The following is a 22,275-nucleotide window of genomic DNA, read 5'->3' on the forward strand; positions in this document are numbered from 1 at the left end:
GTTGCAGTGAGCCAAGATCACACCACTGCACCCCAGACTGGGTGACAGAGTGAGGCCCTATCTCAAAAAAAATAAAAAATAAAAAATAGTTTATTGCTATCACATGAAAGAAGTCTGGTCTGAAGTAGGCAGTTCCCAGACATTTGGTGGCTCCACAATCACAAGCAACATAGGCTCTTTCCATCTATGTGCCTCGTCACCCAACATATGGCTTCTGTCCTCGAGGGGCTGATGGAGCAGGAGGAAGGAAGTAGAAGGGGGAGAAATGCATGTCCCCATGTGAATCAGCTCCCATTAAGAACTCATCTGGCTTAAGTCCCACACTTCCGCTTGCGTCTCATTGGCCTAAACTTTGGTCATATGTTCACAACTATCAACAAGGAGTCTTTTAGCTGGCCATGTTGCTATCCCTCCAAAATTGGATTTCTGTTTCTAAGTGAGGGAGTAGATATTGGGTAGAGAATTAGTACGTTCTGACACATGTGCCACCCAAAAATTTCCATCTTATTTGAAATAAAAGGAAATTCAATAAATGTGGTTTGGGGATTTGCTCACTTATACAATGAAATAACTAGAAAAATCCTGGGGCAGCAGAATAACAGAAAAGGAAAGGTGAAATTCTCCAATGGAATCGGCCTATATCAAATACTTTTTTTCAACCAATTTTTCTGAGTGCTGATTATAACTAGGAGCCATTCTAGGCAACTGAGTCATGGTAAGATAAATTTCCCAAGTGTCTTCAGCCTATAAATCAGTTTTAAGGGGTGTAAATTTACTAAAATGCTTTTGCAACTGATTTTAATGAACTTTCTTCTCATGTTTAGATACAGTCATACGGTTTTAAAAATGGAAAGGAGCTTAGTCATTTGATCATACATTAAATAATTGCTGAGTGTTTATCATAGTAATTTATCAAAAGAGAGGGAGAGTTTTTTTTTTTTTTTTTTTTTTTTTTTAGAGAGAGATAGGATCTGTCACCCAGGCTGGAGTACAGTAGCTTGATCATAGCTCACTTCAGCCTCAAACTCATGGGCTTAAGCAATCCTCCCATCTCAACCTCCCATGTAGCTGGAACTACAGACACACCTCCTCCTCTGGCTAATTTTTTTGTCATCATTTTTTTGTAGAGACAAGGGTCTCACTTTGTTACCCAGACTAGTCTAGAGCCAGCCCCTGGCCTCAAGCAATTCACCCATCTTGGCCTCCCAAAATGCTGGGATTATAAATATGAGCCATTGCGGCTGGGCATGGTGGCTCATACCTGTAATCCCAGCACTTTGGGAGGCCAGGGTGGGGAGATCACCTGAGGTCAGGAGTTCGAGACCAGCCTGGCCAACATAGTGAAACCCCATCTCTACTAAAAATACAAAAATACAAAAATTAGCCGGGCGTGGTGGCGAGCGCCTGTAGTCCCAGTTACTCTGGAGGCTGAGGCGGGAGAATCGCTTGAATTCAGGAGGCAGAGGTTGCGGTGAGCCGAGATCGCACCACTGCACTGCAGCCTGGATGACAAAGCGAGACTCTGTCTCAAAAAAAAAAAAAAGAAAAAGAAAAAGAAAAAAAAAAAACCTTTCCTAGCCTTACAGATTTTATTTTTGTGAACATTTTTTTTTTTTTTTTTTTTTTTTTTTTTGAGACGGAGTCTGGCTCTGTCGCCCAGGCTGGAGTGCAGTGGCGCGATCTCAGCTCACTGCAAGTTCCGCGTCCCGGGTTCCCGCCATTCTCCTGCCTCAGCCTCCCGAGTAGCTGGGACCACAGGCGCCGCCACCTCGCCCGGCTAATTTTTTGTGTTTTTAGTAGAGACGGGGTTTCGCCGTGTTAGCCAGGATGGTCTCGATCTCCTGACCTTGTGATCCGCCCGTCTCGGCCTCCCAAAGTGCTGGGATTACAGGCGTGAGCCACCGCGCCCGGCCTGTGAACATTTTTAACAATAATTGTTTTGAGATCACTGAGGCTTCTGCACTACACTGAAGTGGGTGTTGTCGTTGTTGTTAGTCTAGGACGGTTGAAACTTAGATTTCTACGTTGAGCTCTCAATATTTTATGTGAAAATTTAATGCGGTAAAGCAGCTGGATAAATCATCCCACTGTAGCACTGACTTGAACTTGGATAGTCCCTTTATCTTTGGATTTCCTCCTTTCCTGCCCTGGGTTTGGTAGAAATAATATGGGTTAGCAGTGCTGCTGTTAAAATTCCGGGCAGCCACTATCCAATGCTTACATCAGCAGCCCTGAACATTTAGCTCTAATGATTATTGCTTAACATTTATTGAGACCTGTCAGGGGTTGGATGCAGCAAGATGGGTAATGAAGCACTTATCCTAGAGAGTTGGAATTTGGAGCACATCAGCTTAATTCATTGCAGGCAGCTTTCAGAGAAAATGGAACAGAAAGGTCTGTGGTGTTGTCTGCCAGCCTGGTTATTTATAAGCCATCACAAGAAAAGTAAGAGTGTGCACTTCCTTTCTCCTGCAAAAGAGAGCTTCTTTCTCTAGAATTTTCTAGACTATCTCAGCAACAATGCACTCTTCCGGCTGGTTAGGTCTGATCCTGTGACCCCTCTGTCTAAACCCATCAAAGGTTTTGCATCTTTTCAGGACAAAGGCCAGGGTTCTAAATGGGGCAAACAAAGCCCTCACGGCATGGTCATTCTCAGCTTCGGCACCGCCCATCTCAAATCCCCACCCCTACCTCTTCAGCATTTCCTTGAATATGTCTCAGTTTCTTGACAATTTCATACCTTTTCATTCTATGACATATTGGCCCTTTTTATTATTTTGGGTTCTCTCCGCTGTGTGCTTGACTGATTCCTATAATCTTTTAAGAACCAGCCCAAAACTCACCTTCTATAATATGTGAAGGTCACCCTGATCTCTGTAGGAAATATGGTTCTTTCATAGGACTCCTAATAAGAATAGCTCCACCTTGCCGGGCACAGTGCTCATGCCTGTAATCCCAACACTTTGGGAGGCTGAGACGGGTGGATCACCTAAGGTCAGGAGTTCAAGATCAGCCTGGCCAACATGGTGAAATCCCGTCTCTACTAAAAATACAAAAATTAGCCTGGTGTGGTGGTGCACGCCTGTAGTCCCAGCTACTCAGGAAGCTGAGGCGGGAGAATTGCTGGAACCTGGGAGGCAGAGGTTGCCGTGAGCCAGGATGGCACCGCTGCACTCCATCCTGAGCAACACAGCAAGACACTGTCTCCAAAAACAAAAGAATAGCTCCACCTTGCTGACCTACACACCTACACACTTGGCTTTCCACAACATTGCAGGAGAGAATTTATCCTCTTTATAATTGAAGCAATTGAGACAGAGAGGTTAGCTCATCTGCCTAAGGTCACAGAGCTAGCTAGGAAGTGGCAGAGAGAGATTGGAACAAGGTCTGTGGGATCCAAGAAAACCTCAACTTCTCTGGACCATTCCTTTCTCTGCAGTGCCCTCACAAACTGTCACAGCACTGCTCACGGAGCTTCAAAACCACGTGTTTGCCTGTGTCTCCTCCCACATCAATTGCAATCCCTTCCTGAACACTGTGCCTTCTCCTCTTTGTACTCTAGGGTCTGGAATATAATGAGTGCTCAATGGATGATTGCTGAATTATCTATTTATCATTATTATCATTATTATTATTATTAATGCTGCAGTCACCTCTGGTTCCATCATGTAACCGTGAAAACATTTCCTATCCTTTTTTTCTAGGACAGTGGTCCTTGACCCTGTCCCCAAAGCTGAATGCTCCCTTCAGTTGTCTGCAGCACCAAACAGCTTTGGGCTAAGCAAATCCCTATCCCTGAAAACTGAGCAAAATGCCAACATGGAATAAAATTTAACTCCCCTTCATGTCCAAGTCACTGCTGCAACCCTTCTCTGCCCACTTCTCCCATCTGCTTAGAGGAGGCAGAATAACAGAAGTTACAGGGTCAGCCCTATAGGGTTGAAGTCTAGGCTCTGTCCCTTCCTAGCATATGACTTGAGCACTTTTAGAACTCCTCGAAGTCACAAGGTCCTCATTTGTAAAATGAGGATGATAATAGAATCTATCTCACAAGAAAAAGTGATTGTCAGAATTATATAAGATTATGCCTACAGCATTTATCCCTATTCCTGACAAAAGTAAGTGCTCCATAAGCATAACTCTTAATTGTCATTATCTCATTGTTGGTTTTACAAATATCTGCTCAAGTGTTCATGGATAAATAAGCTGTTTGCTAATATAAATTTTAATGATAATTCTACACATGGATTATTTTCTCTGTAAATAATGGCTCCTGAAGTTATTTGACGTTCAGTGTTCAATAGGATAAAATATAATGGCAAAATATCCACCAGGGAGACTGGAGATTTAATCTCCATCAACTAACATTGCTGAGGTGGCCATTTCTGCACAGACCATGAACCATGAGATTCACCTAAACAGATGGAAGGTGGATCTTGGCTAATCCTCTTGTTTTTTCTTTTTTTCTTATGCTATTTTGCTCCAACAGAAGACCCTTAAACTCTAGGAGCATTGTTGTAGCAACTCTGGTTCTTTCTTACTAGACTTATAGGCAAAAGATCAAATAATCTTTTTTTGTTAAGGTCTATTGAGTACTTTACCCTATAAGCTAAATGCTTTACTCTTGTTCTCCAATGTAATCCTCATGACAAGTGGAAAAGACATACAATTATTTTCATCATTTTGTATATGAAAAAATTGAGGTGCTGAGAGGTTATATCATTTGCCCAAGGTCATACAACTAAAAAGTGGGGAAGCAGGGAATCAAGCCTAATTCTGTTTGACCCAAGAGTCCAACCAAGCTCCTATTCATGACACCATCCAGTCAATTTTAAAATGGATTTAAATCACATTTGTGTGTCCGCTTCTGTTTTCAGGTATCGAACATCCATATCTTAAAGTCAGTAGTACATTGACGAATGTTTACCAGCTGGCTTTCTAGGAGAAAAATCTGTGCTTGTTGATTTTTCACAGTGTAACTACACCCACCATGGCTGATTTCAAGACACTAGTGTGATGTCAAACAGTTCACAAAATTTCTGAAAGCGTAACCATCAGCTCTTGAGAGCTGGCTCACATGGTCCACGCATATACCATTGCTTTCTGTCCAAGTTAGAGAATAGGTTTCCCAAGTGCATCCACCCCATTCTATCTTCCAGGTCAATGATTCTCCATCCTGGCTGCACTTGAATCAGCTGGGAGCTGATAAACATCTGACACCATGCCCCACCTCCAGAAATTCCGATGTAATAACCTGGGATGTGGCCAGGATGGCAGTATGTTTTCTAACTTCTTAGATAATTCCTATGTGCAGCCAGGATTGAGAAACTCTGCTCTAGAAGAAAATACTCTATTCATCACCCACTCATTTCATCAAAGATTTGATGAATATATGATAAGATATGCCATATCTATATTATTTTCATTTTTTTTCAACTTTAACTTTTATGGGGTGAGTAACCCACTGTGCTTCTTTATAAAATTTTGTTTAAACTAGTACGCTCAAGAAATGATTTCTAGTAGCTTTTTCTATCATTTAAACAGTGACTGGTATATAACAGAAATGCAATAAAGTATAGCTATCATTGTTTTCATTGTTACTTTTACCACCTTAAATTTAGTGATCTGTAACAACTTTGATGATTCTCTTATCCATTGCATTCTGTAATTTGCACTTGGTTGAGTCTCAAGTGATTGACGCAAATATGTTTTATCTTCAGGACAAAATTTTCAGCATCTTTCCCCGAACAGACACAAAATCAGGGATCTTCCTTTCACTCGGAACAACCTAGCTCCCCTACCAGATCAAAAATGTAAGTATTATGAATCTTCCACAGCTTCCTTTGCAAGTGTTAACACATCTAGACACAACTAAATGTTATTTCAGTTTACTTTCATTTTTCTTTTCTTTTTTTTTTTTTTTGAGATGGAGTCTTGCTCTGTCACCCAGGCTAGAGTGCAATGGCAGGATCTCAGCTCACTGCAACCTCTGCCTCCCAGGTTCAAGCTATTCCCCTGCCTCAGCCTCCCAAGTAACTGGGATTACAGGTGCCTGCCACCACGCCTGGCTAATTTTTGTTTTTTTTTTTAAGTAGAGATGGGGTTTCGCCATGTTGGCCAGGCTGGTTTCCAGCTCCCAACATCAGGTGCCAACACTTATAAATTATAGGAAAACAGAGACCATCTTTAAAGCTTTTTTTAGATGCTTATTTTTTAAAAAAAAAAGAATACTCCCTCCCTTTAGGAATTTTTTGTGTTTGAACTATTGAAGCAATAAACAGTTTATTTTTACATGTATTATTTAATGTCTTTAGGAAGGTGCTTTAAAAATTCCCTTTTAAGGCCGGGCGCGGTGGCTCAAGCCTGTAATCCCAGCACTTTGGGAGGCCGAGACGGGCGGATCACTAGGTCAGGAGATTGAGACCATCCTGGCTAACACGGCGAAACCCCGTCTCTACTAAAAACACAAAAAATTAGCCGGGCGAGGTGGCGGCGCCTGTGGTCCCAGCTACTCGGGAGGCTGAGGCAGGAGAATGGTGGGAACCCGGGAGGCGGAGCTTGCAGTGAGCTGAGATCTGGCCACTGCACTCCAGCCTGGGTGACAGAGCGAGACTCCGTCTCAAAAAAAAAAAAAAAAAAAAAAAAAATTCCCTTTTAAGACTGGCCTCCTGATATAGGTTTCTTTACTATACTGGACAGATAAAAATATACATCACCTCTGTACTTACAGTCCATGCATTCCTAAGCAGAAAAAAAAAATCAGTTCATCAGGATTACTCTTGGTATTATTGATTTATTTTATAATATTTTATATAAAAAACTCTCCTAATATAAAATATTAATATACTCCATTGGGCCAGTGATCTTCAAACTTGAGTATGCCTAAGTATTACCTGGGGTGTTTGTTGTGAAGTAGATTCCTGGGTCCCCCACCCAGAGATTCTGAGTTTGAATATTCTCATATCTATACTCTGAAGCATAATAATAATAAAGCAAGTTTTACTATTATTCCCGTTGTAGAGCCAGAAACAAAACTACAGGACACTGAGTCTACTGCCTCATGAAATAAGCAATACTTACTACATTCTAATTTATTTTCTTTTTTTCTTCCAATTGCACCCCACTGCATTTAACACACACACACACACACACACACACACACACACAGCCCCTCCACATCCTTCTAAGTGCAGGTTAGATGATTTAGGAGCTGTCCTATTTCAGATAAGTTTCTCAACCTTTCTGTACTTTAGTTTCCTCACTGTCCATAATGATAGTGCCATCCTAATAAGATTTGTGGGAGTACTAAATGAGATAACATATGTAAAACACTTGGCACACTGTTTGCACAGAGTATATATCCAGTATGTCTTTCTCCCCTAGGCAAGGATTTGAAGGAGACAAACCAAGAGCTCTAGAACTCTTTAGGTTAAAATGATGAACTATAGGGTCTTAGTACAACTCTGTCTTTTAGCAGATAAGGAAACTAAGAGGTAGAGGGATATGTCCAAGGTCACACAGAGAGTTAGTAGCAGAAACCAAGACCTCTTCCTTGACAGATCAGTTCCTCTGCCCTTTACAGATGTGTGTAAAGTGAACATTTTGGATAGTGTCAATTCTATCATTGAATGAAATTCAAGCCCGAATCTGTCTTTAAGCAGAACTGTAGCCACAAAAACATCTAGTTAAGGAAAGAGCCACTCAGTCTTGAATGCTGATGGAGCTTGGAGAAGCCAAAGAGAGGTTTTCTTTGGCAGGGCCCAAGAGCTTTGCTTTTCACAGTTAAGTTTCAGAAGAGAAGGAAAGATAAAGATCTTTGATCAACTTGGCTCTACAAAAAAGAAATGAAAGGCCCCACAGTGCTTTTCCTAAAAGAAGCCTGAGAGCCTTTTGAGGTTTGCATAAAAGCACAGTACAAATGTCTTGGGCCTTCTTTAGAGCCTTGTGAGCAGTTGTTGAACATCAACAGCTACTCTACCCCAAGGAAAAGCTCTGCCAGACATGCACAGCCCAATTATGTTTGATCAAACTTGGTACAGTCTTCTGTGTGGACGTATTTGAAATCCCAGACTTCATGTGGCAAGTCTGAACAGATACAAATATAAGAAATGCATACACAGCTTCTCTTTGCAGTCTAGCTCTCGCCAAGACACCCTTCTTAGAAATGTCTCCACTCCTAAAACACAACACAATTCTCCTGCTGCCTTCCTGTGAGAGAAGCAAATCTTGAAAGTCTCTCATTCTATTCTTTCTCCCCAGTTCTATCTGGAGAACCTCTGCGGACAAACCGAGTGCTTCCTGCTATTCCAAGTCAACGAAGACACAGCACAGCAGCAGAAGAGAGTGAACATTCTGCCCACCCCACCAGTGATGAAAATTAACTGTGGGCCACTCGATGCAGAAATGTAGATGAATATATATTCTCAACTCTCAAAGAACAAGATTACTCTAGTTTGTAAGAACGAAGACCAATTTAGTAAACTGCATTCTATAAGCCATCAGTTTTATAACTCGAAATTCTTTATTCCAAATAAAGATACTTCCTAAATAAGCACTTAGAATCTTTGGGTGTGCATATTAAGTCTGTGAGTTTCTGTGACTTCGACATGCCAAAATTAAAAGACAAAATATGTTATCAGTAGGCAAACTGAGCTATGTTTGGTTTGCTTTGTGGCATGTGCGCTGTTTTTTTGTTATTGTTCTTTGGTTGGTTTTTTGCTGAATGATTTTATGTTTTGGAAAAAAAAATGTATGCTTTGCTGAATAAAAGCAAAAACAAAACAACAACAACAACAACAACAAAAAACCCACATCCCAGACATGTTCTTCACATTTATTGTCATTCTAACTTGAACTAATGAAACCTATTTAAAAATAAATTCCTATGATCAGTCACAGTTTACGGCTTTTAAATGTACAATCTTCTGCAAAATATTTTTTAACAGTCTCAGTTCCTGGCTACTGCCCAAGTCACTTGACATTGTTTATCTCTCTTCTTTGTTATTTAATTATTTCCATATATCGTCATTTTCAGATATGATTGACTGTGCCAACAGGGAGAAGCTCATGTGATTTGGAAAGGTCTACATCCTGGCCCAACAGAGTTGAATAGGCAGTTCTCACACTCCTCAAATGCTCTACGTATGTAACTATTTTTCTGTTTTAAAACAATGGTCTCTTGCCTATTAAGACTTTTGCAAACTTAAGACTTAGCAAAGTTTTGAATGAATGCTACTAACTGCAGATCTTACTAAGATAATTATAAGTTGTTTGGATTGATTCGTGCTAGAGGTCTGTATAAAGTTCAAGGCTTAGCCACATAAGATGACGGCCACTGCATGTTATTTGGGAGCCTAGATGTTATTTTGTAAATATCTCAAGTACCTGTACAACATTCACCACTTTATATTAGTAGTATGTGTTTAAAGAGGTTAGACTATACCATTAGCTAGATAAAAGCTCCTCTGGGGCCAAATCACAATCCTTTGGCTTTGTACTTCTAGAAATTTATACAACGCCTGGCACAAAGTAGGCACTTGGTCATTTCATTTTTTGTCAGAAAGGAAGGAAGTAGAGAGGAAAAGAGGGAGTTGGCAAGGAAAGGCGATGTAGAAAGCCATCATAAAAGATGTCATTAGGCCGGGCGTGGTGGCTCACACCTGTAATCCCAGCACTTTGGGAGGCTGAAGTGGGCAAATCACGAGGTCAGGCGATTGTGACCATCCTGGCTAACTTGGTGAAACCCCGTCTCTACTAAAAACACGAAAAAATTAGCCAGGCGTGGTGGCAGGCGCCTGTAGTCCCAGCTGCTGAGGAGGCTGAAGCAGGAGAATGGCGTGAACCTGGGAGGTGGAGCTTGCAGTAAGCTGAGATCCTACCACTGCACTCCAGCCTGGGTGACAGAGGGAGACTCCATCTCAAAAAAAAAAAAAAAAAAAAAGATGTAATTAGTCCACAATCTCTTTTTTTTCTTTTTTGAGATGGAGTCTCCCTCTGTCACCCAGGCTGGAGTGCAGTGGCGCAATCTCAGCTCACTGCAACCTCTGCCTGCTGTGTTCAAGATTCTCCTGTCTCAGCCTCCCGAGTAGCTGGGATTACAGGCACACACCACCACGTCCAGCTAATTTTTTTGTATTTTTAATAGAGACAGGTTTTGCCATGTTGGCCAGGCTGGTCTCAAACTCTTGACCTCAGATGATCCACCCACCTCAGCCTCCCAAAGTCCTGGGATTACAGCCATGAGCCACTGCGCCCAGCCTAGTCCACAATCTCTTTTTGACAATGATAGTTGCATGAATCAGAGATTGTAAAGGAGAAAGTGTATGGATCAGCCTTCCATGCTGGGCAGTAGCTAAAGGGAAAGAAAATCCTGTTACAAACAGAAGGACTTCCCGACATAGCCTCTGAAGAATTTTCCCTTTGTGTTGTTTCGTTTTGTTTGGGGGCTGCTCTCATCTTTGAAGAGTCATTCTTTAAGCATCAACCTGTTAAGTTGTTTGGCATCAGACTGTTAAGTTGTTCAGCTGTGTCACAGGCTACTTCTGAATCCATGTCCATCCACAAGTAGATTACCTAGCCCTACACTGCCTGTATCAGTCAGGGAAGGCTAGCTTCCACTTTAACAACAAATAACCCCCAGATGTCACTGGCTGACACGATTTGTTTCTTATTCACAATACATGTCTCATACCAACCAGCAGAGTTGGCTGCTGATGTAGATTCCATTTCAATATGTTCTTCTTTGGTGACCAAACCAGAGGAAATGAGAGGTGAATCTCATTATTTACTCTCACATTTCATTTGCCAAGTCAAATTGTGTGGACATGCCTAACTTCAACAGAAGTAAAGAAGCATATGCTGGCCGTGCACGGTGGCTCACACCTGTAATCCCAGCACTTTGGGAGGCCAAGGTGGGCAAATCACTAGGTCAAGAGATCGGTACCATCCTGGCCAACATGGTGAAGCCCCATCTCTACTAAAAATACAAAACTTAGCTGGGCGTGGTGGCGCACGCCTGTAGTCCCAGGTACTTGGGAGGCTAAGGCAGGAGAATCTCTTGAGCCCAGGAGATGGCACCACTGCACTCCAGCCTGGCGACAGAGCAAAACCCTGTCTCAAAAAGAAACAAAAAACAGTGAGGTCTCTCTAGTCCCATAGTTCACATATATAATCCCCAAACCATCATTTTTCTGTTCCAAAAAATTCATTCAAATTTCATAGTGTGATATACCCTGGGCAAAGCTTTCTTTCTGAATTTGTTTATTGGGTTTGTACATCTATACAGGCCATTTGTGCAAAGTGCCCACCAACTCAGTACTTTGTGCTAAACCAGTTAGAATTGTTGGAAGTTAGGGTTGTTAATTTTTTTTCATTTTCCTTAGTTCTCTTTGGTAATCACCTGCTTTAACATAGGTGCTATTTCTTCCAGTAAACACTGAATTCCAGTGGTCTCATCCTGCCGGAATTAAGCCAATATAAATAGATTGCTGTGGCTCCAGCTTATTATCCTTTACAGCTCTACCAGAGCACAACTTGGCACTCGATCTCATTTTAGAAAACCCCACCATGATGAGAAATATGCACATGCTCCTCAACTTATGATGGAGTTATGTCCCAATAAACCCATTATAAGTTGAAAATAGCATTGTTGAATGTCTTTTCTTTTTTTTTTTCTTTTTTTTTGAGCCAGGTCTCACTCTGTCACCCAGGCTGGAGTGCAGTGGTGTGATCATGGCTGATTACAGCCTCAACTTCCTAGGCTCAGGTGATTCCCCAACCTCAGCCTCCCAAGTAGCTGGGACTACATATGTGCACCACCACACCTAGCTACTTTTTTATATTTTTAGTAGAGATGAGGTTTTGCCATGTTGCCCAGGCTGGTCTCAAAACTCCTGGGTTCAAGCAATCCTCCTGCATTGGCCTCCCAAAGTGCTGGGATTACAGGCATGAACCACCACGCCCAGCCCAAAAAGTACATTTAACACGCTCAACCTACCAAACATCATAGCTTATCCTAGCTTACCTTTAATGTGCTCAGAACACTCGTAATAGCCTACAGCAGAACAAAATTATCTAACACAAAGCCTACATTATAACAGTGTTGACTATCTCATGTAATTTATTAAATACTATACTGAAAGTGAAAAACAGAAAGATTGTATGGGTACTCGAAGTAAAGTCAAAAAATCATAAGTTGAATGATCATAAGGCAAGGACCATCTGTAATGCCTTCTAGAAAGACAATCATAAGAATTAATTTTACTTTTGCCTCTACTTTTTTTTTTTTTTTTGAAATTTACAAATGCATGTCTCTAAGCATGCGCATCCTGGCATTTTAAAGGTAATCTTTTGAAAACAGCCTTTTGGAATCCACCATAGGTTTAAATGGGGTAACTAAGAAGGAACATATTTTACGTTAGCATAAAATATAATGCCCAAGTCAAAAACTAAATTAATAAGGAGACATGATATCCCCTCTCACATGTAGTAGTGAGACTCTCTGATGATCTTTGAGGGAAAAAATGATATTTTGAAATCAGAGAATTCTGTTAGAATCACGTATTTCCTAGACATTGACAAAGAAATGTAAATACTAGTGGATGAAGACTGTCAATAAACTGTATGTTCCAACAGAAACTATAGTCTTTCAAAGTAAATGCCTTTGTATTCGGACCCCTGTTCCAGTCTAACCCTGGTTTTTTTGGACAGCTGAATGAGTTACTGAAAGCTGAACAGTTTCCATTCAGATGTCACACCAGCACAATTGTCACTAGAGAGACAAAGGCAGTTTTCACATTGATGTGTGAAAAACAGGAAATAACATGTTGATTATTAAACCCCTAGTAAAATGTTTATTAACGGTGAATGGTAAACCACCTTGCCATTGCTAGTGGTCTACAAACTGGGGAAAATGAGAGCAAAAGAAAGATTCCCAGTTCCCCTCAAAGGATGAGGTACAATCTAACTGGCTGACATGAAAGATAGGGAACTGAAATTTTTGTAGACTAGGGCCAGTTGTAAGATTGGAAGGTGGGAGGAGGATGGAGGAGACTGCAAATGACCCCGCATGAGCAGTGAATCCAAAAACTGAACCCAGATACAGATGACCATGAGCAACGTCTCCAGTGTGCTAAAAGTGAACCTGGGCCAAAGACATAATAGTGAATGAAGGTGAAGGAAGGAAATTATCTCCATTGCTTCTATTCATGTGACATAAAAGTTCTTCCAAAAGGCTTTTAAGAGAAGCCGATGACACTTACTAACTACTTAGACACTGATAATAAAAAAAGACAGGGTATGAGGAAGCAAAGCCACATCTTAGGGCCGAGAAAATTGTGCTCTGCAATAGGCAAGCCAAGGCCTGGCCTCAGCCTCAGAAGGATGAGCTCCGTTTCTCTTGACTAACACTTCAGACATTGCTCACAGATCTCCTAGGACAGGGGTCCCCAACCCACAGGCCACAGACGAGTACCAGTCCATGGCCTGTTAGGAAGCGGGCCACACAGCAGGAGGTGAGTGGTAGGTGAGTGAGCGAAGCTTCATCTGTATTTACAGCTGCTCCCCATCACTCGCATTACTGCCTGAGCTCCTCTTCCTGTCAGATCAGTGGCGGCATTAGATTCTCACGGGAGCACGAACCCTATTGTGAGCTGCACATGCGAAGGATCTAGGTTGTGCACTCCTTATGAGACTCTAATGCCCGATGATCTGCCACTGTTTCCCGTCACCCTGAGGTGGGACTGTCTAGTCGTAGGAAAGCAGCTCAGGGCTCCCACTGATTCTACATTATGAGGAGTATGTAATAACAATAGAAATAAAGTACACAATAAATGTAATGCACTTGAATCATCCTGAAACCATCGCCCCCCACCCCGCACCCCGTCCGTGGAAAAATTGTCTTCCACGAAACCGGTCCCTGGTGCCAGGAAGGTTGGGGACTGCTGTAATATATGTATGCATGATTCAGCTGCACCCAGAAATGGGATTTCCCCTCAGAGCTCATCATGAGCTTGGACGATCACTGCCTCTCCCTGTTACCTTGCGAGCCTATTAACAGCTCACAACTCAGTTTAGCCAGTTTTTCTATTCAAGGTAGGTAGCCTGGTCTTAATGCAGGCACCACTGACTTGGCTTCATGCCTGCTCTTGTTATCGCTCCCTGCACCCTATAAAAACTCAGGAAATAGGCCGGGCGTGGTGGCTCAAGCCTGCAATCCCAGCACTTTGGGAGGCCAAGACGGGCGGATGACGAGGTCAAGAGATCAAGACCATCCTGGCTAACCCTGTCTCTACTAAAAAATACAAAAAACTAGCGGGTGCCTGTAGTCCCAGCTACTTGGGAGGCTGAGGCAGGAGAATGGCATAAACCCAGGAGGCGGAGCTTGCAGTGAGCTGAGATCTGGCCACCACACTCCAGCTATGTTGTCCAAGCTTGTCTTGAATTCCTGATCCCAAGCAATCCTCCCACCTTGGCCTCCCAAAGAGCTGGAATAACAGGCGTGAATCACTGCACCCAACCTTGACTGGTTCTTACAAATCAGTAACCTTATTGGTTAGGCAAAAAAGAAACCTTAATATATCTGGCAAAGCTGCCCCAGTCTCATAAGTGTTGGTATCACTGTCTATTTCTTTGTCATAATGATACTTCATGTTAATTTGGCCTCACTTCTTCATCAGTAGATCTATTCAGGAAAGATCTGACTTGTGAAACTGTAGGAAGTGGGGAAGACAATGGGGGATTTTGAAAGCCAATTCTTTCACGAGCTAGTCCCCCACCCAGTCAGGGCCATTCTCAGTCCAACCCAGGAGCACAAACGACCTTCTCCGGGTGGAAGGGTGGGAGGATCAGGACCCAGCAATCTTTGTTTAAGGTAATTACCCCAGCAGAAAGTACAGAGGCATAGAGTTTTAATGGATTATCCACTACTCCTTTTTCTCTTGTTTCTTTCCTTTTTTTTTTTTTTTTTTTGTGAGACAGAGTCTCTCTCTGTCACCCAGGCTGCAGTGCAGTGTCATGATCTCGGCTCACTGCAACCTCCGCCTCCCGAGTTCAAGTGATTCTCCTGTCTCAGCCACCTGAGTAGCTAGGACTATAGATGTGTGCCACCACGCCCAGCTAATTTTTTTTGCTTTTTCTTTTTCTTTTTTTGTATTTTTACTAGAGACGGAGTTTCACCATGTTAGCCAGGATGGTCTCAATCTCCTGACCTTCTGATTCTCCCACCTCAGCCTCCCAAAGTGCTGGGATTACAGGTGTGGGCCACTGCGCCCAACCTATCCACTACTCTTTCTCCCTTCACTCAAATCTTTTAACACGACTGTTTACAAAAAGCAAAACAAACTGATTTTTATGTTCCCATTTTTTTTTTAATGACTTACCCAGCCTGTGGGTGTGCTCATGAACGCTGGAACAGGGAGAAGGAAAGAAAGAGGCCAGGAAAACCCGCCAACTTTCTTTTTGTTTTTTTGTTGCTTCTTTTTTTTTGTTTGTTTTTTTTGAGTCTAACTGTCGCCCAGGCTGGAGTGCAGTCGTATGATCACGGCTCACCGCAACCTCAGCCTCCCAGGTTCAAGCGATTCTCCTGCCTCAGCCTCCCAAGTAGCTGCGACTACAGGCACACGCCACTACTCCCAGCTAATTGCTGTATTTTTAGTAGAGACAGGGCTTCGCCATGTTGGCCAGGCTGGTCTCAAACTCCTGACCTCAGGTGATCCACCCGCCTTTTCTTCCCAAAGTGCTGGGATTACAGGCGTGAGCCACCACACCCAGCCAACCAGCCAACTTTCAAAGTAGTTTCCTGATGATTATGAATTGCCCACATGTAGCATAAATTCAAATATGTGCACATACAAAGACATTGAGCATGAGGTAAAGATAGTTGCTCTCATACTGTATTTGCAGTGTAATGCTGATTCTCAAAAAAGCACAGAACAGCAAGTAGTTTCTTAATTGTGTTTCATCTTCAACATTTAATTTGTTCTTTTTCATTTTTTTCTTTTCTTTTTTCTTTTCTTTCCTTTTTTTTTTTTTTTTTTTTTTTTTGAGACAAGGTCTCGCTCCATTGTCCTAGTTGGAGTGCAGTAGCACAGTCTTGACTCCCTGCAGCCTCTGCTTCCCAGGCTCAGGTGATCCTCCCACTTCAGTCTCTGGGACTACAGGTGTGCGCCACTACACCCAGCTAGCTTTTGTATTTTTTCTAGAGACAGGGTTTTGTCATATTGTCCAGGCTGATCTCGAACTGAGCTCAAGTGATCCACCTGCCTTGGACTCCCAAAGTACTGAGATTACAGGTGTGAGCCACCACGCCCAGCCATTTTCAACATTTAAAAGACAACTTTACAAACTATTTTAAAATCAGAATGAATACAATGTAATACTTTGTTCTGATTTTTTTTTTGTTACTTCAGAATTTAACTAACATGAACACATGAGTAATTGCCTTTTTTCAATTAAACTTGATCTGGAGAACTTGTGTTCTCAACAATTTTTTTTTTTTTTTTTTTGAGACCGAGTCTCTCGCTCTGTTGCCCAGGCTGGGGTATGATGGTGTGATCTCTGCCTCCCAAGTTCAAGTGATTCTTCTGCCTCAGCGTCCCAAGTAACTGGGACTACAGGTATGTGCCACCATGCCCAGCTAATTTTGTATTTTTAGTAGACATGAGGTTTCACCATGTTGGCCACGCTGGTCTCGAACTTCTGACTTCAGGTAATCTGCCTGCCTCAGCCTCCTAAACTGCTGGGATTACAAGCGTGAGCCACTGTGCCTGGCCCCAACAGTTTTCAAGAGAAAAATGAATAATCTGGTGAATCAGAATGACCACTGAGATCCTGAAGGCATACGTTGTCATGAAATACGCTAGCTCTTCCAATATTGCTAGTGTCCTTTCTTTTCTTTTTTGTCACAGCAAGATTTCATCTTGAACTAACGTACTTTCTTTTGTTTTTCTTTGTTTTATTTTTAATTTTTGTAGAGACAAGTTGTCTCTCTGTCACCCAGGCTGGAGTGCAGGGGCACAATAATAGCTCACCGCAGCCTCGACATCCTCAGCTCAACTGATCCTCCCACCTCGGCCCCCAGGACTACAGGCGCACACCACCAAGCTCCACTAATTCTTTTTTTTTTTTTTAATAGAGAGAGTCTCGCTATACTGTCTTTTCTAATACAAAGAAAAATATTTGTTAATGATGACTTTAATCCTTTAATTAAAAATACCATAAAAGGTAGTGGTGGAGAATATCAGAAGAAACTAGTTGAATAGGCTTTAATAAATCTGTTCTCTTGTCCTCATTTCGCTTCTGTTGCTAGCTCTCCTTTCTTCAAGTAAACACTGATTTTTTTTTTTTTAAAGCAAGCCAGTTGTGAACACCTATTATGTGTACTGTTCCAGGGAGCTACAGTTATGAATAACAAAATGCCTGCTCTCATAAAGCTCTCTATCTATGAGGATGTATCAACCAAAATTCTCCAGATTGCACAGATAAAACAGTTACAGAAACTGTTAATTATCTCAGCTTCTATTTTCTGACTTTATCCCATCAGTGTCCCAGAGACTCCATAAAACCTGGTTCCCAACTACTGGGATTGCTGCTGCTAATAGCTCTGGTTTTCCTGGGTTTTATTCCCTGTGAGAATTGATACAATGTAAGGGAAAAAGTAGAAAATCAGAGGGGAATGCTCCACTTCATTTAGAGAGATTCTTTAAATGTACAATAAAAACAAGGTTTTAATAACAAGAAATTGTCAGGAGGTATTTGATAGAGGAGCGAGAACTGGAGGCCACAGGGTGGGGCATAAGCCAAGAAGATTTTCACAGCCTGAGGTTGTATGATGGCGGAGAGAGAAACAAAATCAGGAATAGAACCAGACATTTAACCGTGCAGCAAAGAAGAGAACAGGAAAGAAAAGGAGAAGCAGATGGGGGACCTCGAACATCAGAAAACAAGGTTTTTAGGCCAGGCACAGTGGTTCACGCCTGTAATCCCAGCACTTTGAGAGGCTGGGACGGGCAGATCAATTGAGCCCAGGACTTTGAGACCTACCTGGACAACATGGTGAATCCTTGTCTCTACAAAAATACAAAAACCCTCTGGGTGTGGTGGTGCGCACCTGTGGTCCCAGCTACTTAGGAGGCTGAGGTGGGAGGATCACTTGAGACCAGGAGGTAGGGGCTGCAGTGAGCCTTGATGGCACCACTGCACTCCAACCTAAGCAACAGAGTGAGACCCTGTCTCAAAAAAAAAAAAAAAGGATGGTTTTAGTTGAAATCATAAATAAGGGAAAGGAGGAACAATAATAGCTGAGGTTCTGTGCTGCCAGGCTTGGTCTAAAGGCTTCACATTCATTGCAAATAGCTAGTGTTTCTCAAGTGTTTACTATTTGCAGCCACTGCTCTAAGTTCAGGACTTACAGGAGTCATCTTGTTTAACCCTCACAGCAACGCTTTGGGTAAGTAACATTATTGTGACCAGTTTACAAAGGAGAAGGCCACATGACGAGGAAGTGTCTGGGCCAGGATTCCAGACCAAGCAGTCCAACTCTAGACCCTGGCCTCCTCATCCCTGTATATACTGCTTTCCCCAGAGAGGTGGGCTGTCACCAAGACAGTGCTCACCAAAACCATGGGCTCCTCTTCTTCCTCAGCAACACATAGCAGAACTACATTTCCTAGCCCCTTGCAGTGAGGTGAGGCAAGGGCTGATTCTTTTTTTGCTTGTTTTTCATTTTTGTTTTGTTTTATTTTGTTTTGTTTTGTTCTATTTTGTTGTGTTTAAGACAAAGTCTCACTCTGTCGCCCAGGCTGTTGCAGTGGCATGATTTGGGCTCACTGCAATCTCCATTTCCCGGGCTTAAGCGATTCTCCCATTTCAGTTTCCCAAGTAGCTGGGACTACAGGCATGAGCCACCAATGCCTGCCTAATTTTTGTAGTTTTTGTAGAAATGAGGTTTTGCCATGTTGCCCAGGCTGGTCTCCAACTCCTGAGCTCAAAGCAATCTAGCATGGGCTGAATCTGAATGTGAGTTGCTACGATGCGCCTGGCTTCCCTAAAACCTCTGACAGCATAGTTCACAAGCTCTTTGTTGGGGGACCAGATACAGAGGACCCAGTAGAGGACTCTGAGGCCCCCAAAGATGGTAGAAGCACTAGGCATAAGCCATCTGAGTCCAGTTGCCAAGCACCCAATTGGACTTTAACTTTTTCAAGAAATAACCTGTCTAGTATTAAACCAGTAAGATTTAAAAGCTATTACAGGCCAGGTGCAGTGGCTCACACCGGAAATCCCAGCACTTTGAGAGGTAGAGATGGGCGGATCACCTGAGGTTAGGAGTTCGAGACCAGCCTGGCCAACATGGTGAAACCCTGTCTCTACCAAAAAAAAATTACAAAGATTAGCCAGGCGTAGCGGTGAACACCTGTAATCCCAGCTACTTAGGAGACTGAGCCAGGAGAGTCTTTTGAACCCAGGAGGCGGAGGTTGCAGTGAGCCAAGATCACACCACTGCACTTCAGCCTGGGAGACAAGAGCAAGACTCCATCTCAAAAAATAAAATAAAATAAAATAAAAGCTATTACAGTAGTTATTACTTCTGATTAACACAATGGCTGAGGCCAGTAATGATTCTATTAAAAGGTGATTTTTATCAGTCTGCTTTAGAGCAAGAAGTTAGGACTGGAATTACGATGGGAGATAATTAGAACGCCATGAGAATAAATGGATGGGCATTGTTCAGTTGATTCAGTCATTGCATCCCCTCACATTCTAAGGGAAGAAAGTTTTTATCACAACCTCTTTTTTTCTAGAAAAGCTCATTGTCATCTGTAAGTGTAAAGGAGAATCTCAGCAAAACAACAGAGTGGTTATTGGCTTTGTTGTAGAACTGACACACCTCTTTGGAATTCTTAGAGACAAGCAACCTGGGCTAGTGAGGGAGGAATCTACACTCTTGGAGGCCGAGGAGGCATGTTAGCCCAGAGCTGGTCGACGGTGTGTCTCCTAGTGGAGTCAACCTGAAACTGTCAGGGGGGATCCCCAAGACTGAAGCAGAGATCTCTTGTGTTGCAGCCATCTTCTCCTTCAGTCTCTCAGTTGCAGAGAGGTCAGTGAGAGGCTGAACTTTGGGTTCTATCCGTGCATATCACCCAGGGGATTTCTCCAGGCCAAGTTCCACACACTCCTCACTGCTCTCAGTGTTTGCCTAAATATCCACTTTGAGCTCCAGACAATTGCCTCTTTACTTTGATGTTTGAACCACTGAGTCACTGCTGTTCCTGGGAGCTGTGACCACTGGGAACATAGGAGGAGAAAGGGTGTGGAAAGGGGACCTATGAGGATCTTTGGTGCTCTATCAACCTCAGAATGCTTGCCAGGCTGTACTGGGAGATGTCTCACTCTCCCACATCCTGCCGATCATTGTAATAATACACATGGAAATGGTTTATGAGCAGTAGGGGAGAGGCAATTTGATGCTATTAAATGGAGAACTCAGAAGAAAAGGAGAAGATGAATGGGGTGTGGCTATTGCCTTCTCTGTTTTCCTCCCTAAAGGTGCTTGAAAGATCCTTCTGGATTCTCCTCTGCCACAGGGGTGGGAGAAAAACCAAGGTATGCAGAGCCACGGCTCCATGAAAAGACTGGCATCTGAGAAGCCTGCAAGCCTAAATCCCTGGACAGGGTAGGACCTAAATGTTCTCTGAAGGCGAATAGAAATCATCTTGTCTAAAACAAGGGCAATCTTTGAACTCTGTCTTTGGCCTCCTAGGCTTGGCTCTTGGTCAAGCACTGCAGTTATTTAGGCTGGCAGGTACCCCAGTCTAATTTTTTTTAAAAAAAGCAATCATTCTTGTATGTGCTGCAGAAGCAATGAGCCAACTAGTATCCTGAGTGCCTTCCCTGAGCCAGAGGGTTCTTGATTCTTGACTGCTTTTTTGTTTTGTTTTTTTAAGAGACAGTGTCTCTCTCTGTCCCCCAGGCTGGGGTGCCTCACTGCAGCCTGGAACTCCTGGGCTCAAGTGATCCTCCTGCCTCAGTTTCCAGAGCAGCTGGAATTACAGGTGCATGCCACCACACCTGGCTCCTGACTCTGTTTTAAGATACTCTAATGTCTATTCCTAAGAGAAAAGTATGATTTCTTTCAACTTCTTCTATGAGTAGTTGTCAATACCATAAAATCCTCAAACTTTGGAACTGAAAGAGATCTTATGAGAGTTCATTTTCCTTGTTTATATATGTTGGACTAGAACACCTCTAAATATCCTTCCAGCTGTGAAAGTCTATGATTATGTATATATGATATGTATGTAGATGACACATACATGTAAAAGGAGGCCATAAAGTATCGTCACACTTTTTTTAAACAAAACATTCCAAAACATATATGGAACCCATTTTTTGAAGAAGTTAGTCTCAGCAGAATATGAACATGAAAACAATTTTAATCTTGCCCATCACACCATAGTAAACTTACTCCATAGATCATTTTTCCAGGCTGTAGATACAATCTCAGGCAGGTCCCGTAGCTTTTCCAGGCCCGAGAACAGTCTGTATTTTTAAAAGTTGAGAACAGTGTAATATAAAACTCCAACCTTATTCTATTATCTTATTCTTTTATCTTAACTTCTAGCTCAGGTTTGCTTCAGGCTTGGAGCCCTGCAGTGGAGGACTGGGTACCATTGACTTCTTCTCTCCCCTATCCACCTCCTCCTCTCTGTTTTAGACCCTCAGGGTCAGACCCAAGGAGCAAGGGGAAGAGGGAGAAGGGTGTAGTCTAGCAAGACAGGTAGAGTTGCGCTCTGGTCTCAGTGCCCTGCAGGTGCCGGGCGCAGCAATGCTGCCTCTTTCTCCAATGGGACTTTTATTCTTTTTTTTTTTTTTTTTTTTTTTTGAGATTGAGTCTCACTCTGTCGCCCAGGCTGTAGTGCAGTGGTGCAATCTTGGTTCACCGCAAACTCTGCCTCCCAGGTTCCAGCAATTCTTCTGCCTCAGGCTCCCTAGTAGCTGGGATTACAGTGTGGCCGCCACACCCGGCTAATTTTTTTTATATTTTTAGTAGAGATAGGGTTTCACCATGTTGGCCAGGCTGGTCTCGAACTCTTGACCTCAAATGATCCACCCGCCTCGGTCTCTCAAAGTGCTGGGATTACAGGCGTGAGCCACCGCGCCTGGCCTCCAATGGGGCTTCTTAAAGAGCATCTGGGGTGGGGGTGGTGGTCACCCTGTAATCCCAGCAACTTGGGAGTCCAAGGCAGGCGGATCACCTGAGGTCAGGAGTTTGAGACC

The 22,275-nt window shown here is 42.8% G+C and overlaps 1 protein-coding gene across 2 annotated transcripts in view; it reads left to right on the forward strand.

Annotated features, from left to right (window-relative positions):
* Positions 1 to 8,561, forward strand: part of LOC105499398 (ankyrin repeat domain 55) — a 139,135-nt gene extending 130,574 nt beyond the window's left edge. For both annotated transcript variants that reach the window (XM_011771949.2, XM_071098908.1), the window contains 2 exons: positions 5,721 to 5,813; positions 8,260 to 8,561. In XM_011771949.2, coding sequence (XP_011770251.2) covers positions 5,721 to 5,813; positions 8,260 to 8,381 — 215 coding nt within the window. In that variant the 3' untranslated portion in view covers positions 8,382 to 8,561. The remainder of the gene's footprint in view (positions 1 to 5,720; positions 5,814 to 8,259) is intronic.
* Positions 8,562 to 22,275: the final 13,714 nt, after the last annotated feature.

Source organism: Macaca nemestrina, chromosome 6 (assembly GCF_043159975.1).
Source record: "Macaca nemestrina isolate mMacNem1 chromosome 6, mMacNem.hap1, whole genome shotgun sequence".
Classification (NCBI taxonomy): domain Eukaryota; kingdom Metazoa; phylum Chordata; class Mammalia; order Primates; family Cercopithecidae; genus Macaca; species Macaca nemestrina.